The 2996-nt window shown below is 36.5% G+C and overlaps 1 protein-coding gene across 1 annotated transcript in view; it reads left to right on the top strand.

The window, feature by feature from the left end:
- TEX9 (testis expressed 9) overlaps positions 1-2996 on the top strand; it is a 96906-nt gene that overhangs the window by 52930 nt on the left and 40980 nt on the right. The window contains exon 8 of the mRNA XM_006894534.1: positions 542-720. Within this exon, the coding sequence (XP_006894596.1) occupies positions 542-720 (179 nt within the window). The remainder of the gene's footprint in view (positions 1-541; positions 721-2996) is intronic.

Below are 2996 nucleotides of genomic sequence, written 5' to 3'. Positions count from 1 at the left end.
CAACCCCATAAACAACAGATATGAACTTCCTCCCATCCTGTGCCATTCTCCCCCTTCCTGACATACCAGAGCCCATTGCAGCACTCACCGTGTCAATCCACCTGTCAAGGGTTTACCTCTCCTTCACCAACCCTCCACCTTTCCAGGTGTCATGTACCTTGTCCAAGGAATAGTCCCTCCTAGCAACATATCCAGTGTATGTGAAGTCAAGATTCATCATCCTTGCCTCCAAAGAGCACTCTGGCTGCACCCTCTCCAACACATATTTGTTTGTTCTTTTGGAAGTCCATTGGATGTTTAGTACTCTTCTCCAATACATATATGTATAAGGTATATAATAGTAAATAATATCTATAAATAATAAACAATTTCATGATTAGAAGGGATTCTTATTTTCAGAGTTTGCATTTCTTTTATAAAGAAGAGTTCATTTTTCCAAGTGGAATTCTGAATATCATAAATTTAAAATTTATAGCAATTTTTATCAGCTCTCATTCTGGTAAAAATCATATCTATCTCCTTTTTGCATATTTGTTTTTAGTTCAAAATTAAAATACTTTAATGTACAGAATGCCAACGATGTTGCAATTCCAGATGATTTCTCAGACTTTTCTCTTACAAAAACAATTAACAAAATTGAAGAGCAACTGGATGAAAAAGGCATACCTGAATATATAGAGGATGACATTTTCCCTGGTGTTAGTAAAGATATTGGAACAGGTAGGTTTCTTGACATTTGTTATTTTTTTATAACCTAATTACTAGAAAAAGTTATTCCCCTGCTACCCTGTAGGGTAAACGCCTCCATTTTTCTCTTGTATTTAAAAAACAATTGTGAATAAATTGGAACTGACAGTGGAATGGATCATAATTAAATTCAAGATTAAACTAAAAAAAAACAAAAAAAACCCCAACAAACCCCAACCAGAAAAACATCCCAAAAAATCACCATGCCCATAGGAGTCAAAGCAACATTGGCTATATTCCTTCTGAATTTAGAGACCATATCAATAACAGATTTGGTACAGAAGGACACTAATTAATGAAGACCAGATGAGTTGTAGGATGACATACATGTTAAAAATAAAAAGTCAATAAAAACAAAATAAAGACCAAAAATAGATGTCAGAAAAGATGCTGGGAAAAAGAAAAGAAAAGATGCTGAAACTTTCTCTAGAATGAAGAGAAGCTAAAGCAAGTAGAAGAAAGGATGAAGAGAGCTGAACACAGTATTTCAGATGGTAACTTGAGAAGATAAAGCAGACTATTAAAATGAAGTGTGCAGAGGGAGTTCTAGTGACCTAGTGGCAAGAAGCCGCACTGCAATCCTGAAGGCATTTGAATCCATCAGATGCTCTGCTGAAGAAGGAAGGGCAATCTCCTCCTGTGCCAGTTGGATATGATTTGAGGGTATACAACAACAAACAGAAAAAAGAGTTGGGGAGAATCACCACAAAAAATTGCACAAAAAATGAAGTGTGCAAAGACCTGGAATTTTAAAAAAAGAAGAGCATGCTAAGTGTTCGTGTGATTGGTTAATGTTACTATAATCAGGTTTGGAATGAGTATAGTTCTAGCTGCAGGAAACTGAAATATTGTACCAGCAAAGAAGAAATATGTTGTTTGTTAAGTGTCAGTGAGTTAACTGCGATTCATAGTTATCAACAATAGATCTGACCTTTACCCTATCCTGTGCCATCCAAATGATCTGTGCCATGCCTGTGTCCATTGTTATAGTCACTGTGTCAATCTGTCCAGTCTAATGTCTTTTTTCTAAGGACTAGCACCTCCTAATAACATGGCCCAAAGTGTGTAAAACAGAGTTTCACTATCCTTCTTTCTAAGGAGCACCTTGGTTCCACACTCTCCAAGACAGATTTATTTGTTCTTTTATAAGTCCTGGTATATTCAGTACTCTTCACCAGTACTACAAATCAGACATGGATTCTTTTTCTGTTATCCTCATTTATTGTTCAACCTTTAGATGCATAAGAAGCAATTGAAAATTCCATGACTTGGCTCAAACACGTTAGTCTTTAAACTGATACCAGCTCTGGACATACTTATTAACCTGTGCCAAGAAATTTGGAAAGCAGCCATCCAGACAACTGATTGGAAGAGGTAATATGTGTTCCCATTCCAAAAAAGAAATAAAAATCGTGGTCCAACAAACTGCAGAAATTATCAACCAATTCATTAATATTACATACAAGTAACATCTTAATGAATATATTTAAAATAAAACTGGAACAGCAGAGCAACTAGAAACTGCTGGAAGTTCAAGCTGGATTCAGAAGAGGCCTTGGAGAGATGTCAGAAGGATCTTGGTTGAAAGCAGAGAATACTACAAGGATGTTTACTTGTGTTTTGTTCACTAAACACAAGGCATTTGAATGTGTAGGTCATAACAAATCATGGCTAATATTGAGAAGAATGAGAATCCCAGGACATTTGTGGCTCATGCGAAATTTACAGATATACTAAGAAGCAGTTGTCCAAACAGAACAAGGGAACATTGCATAGTTTAAAATCAGGAAAAGTGTACGTCAGGGATGTATCCTTTCTCCATACTTAAATAATCTGTATGCTGAGAAAATAATTTGAGAAACTGGATTAAAAATGAAGAACATGATTAGAAAGAAAACTCATAAACAACCTGTGCTATGCAGATGACACAACCTTGCTTGAAGAAAGTGAAGATTTATAGCCTTTACTGCAGAAAATCAGAGATTACAGTCTTCAATGTGGATTACATCTCAAATCAAGAAAACAAAAATCCTCACCACTGGACCAAGGGGCAACATCATGATGTTGTTGTTGTTGTTGTTATGTGCTATAGAGTCACCTGCGACTCATAGCGACCCTATGTACCACAGCCCTAAGCCCTGCTCTATCCTGTGCCAATCTTATTGTCTCTGATACACTGACCCCCATTACCCCAGTCACTAAATCAATCCATCATATTGAGGGTATTCCTCTCTTGCATTGTCCCTCCA

Source organism: Elephantulus edwardii, unplaced genomic scaffold, assembly GCF_000299155.1.
Source record: "Elephantulus edwardii isolate Elephantulus edwardi_28Jun2011 unplaced genomic scaffold, EleEdw1.0 scaffold00145, whole genome shotgun sequence".
Taxonomy (NCBI): Eukaryota; Metazoa; Chordata; class Mammalia; order Macroscelidea; family Macroscelididae; genus Elephantulus; species Elephantulus edwardii.
This window is presented reverse-complemented; position numbering and strand designations above follow the sequence as displayed.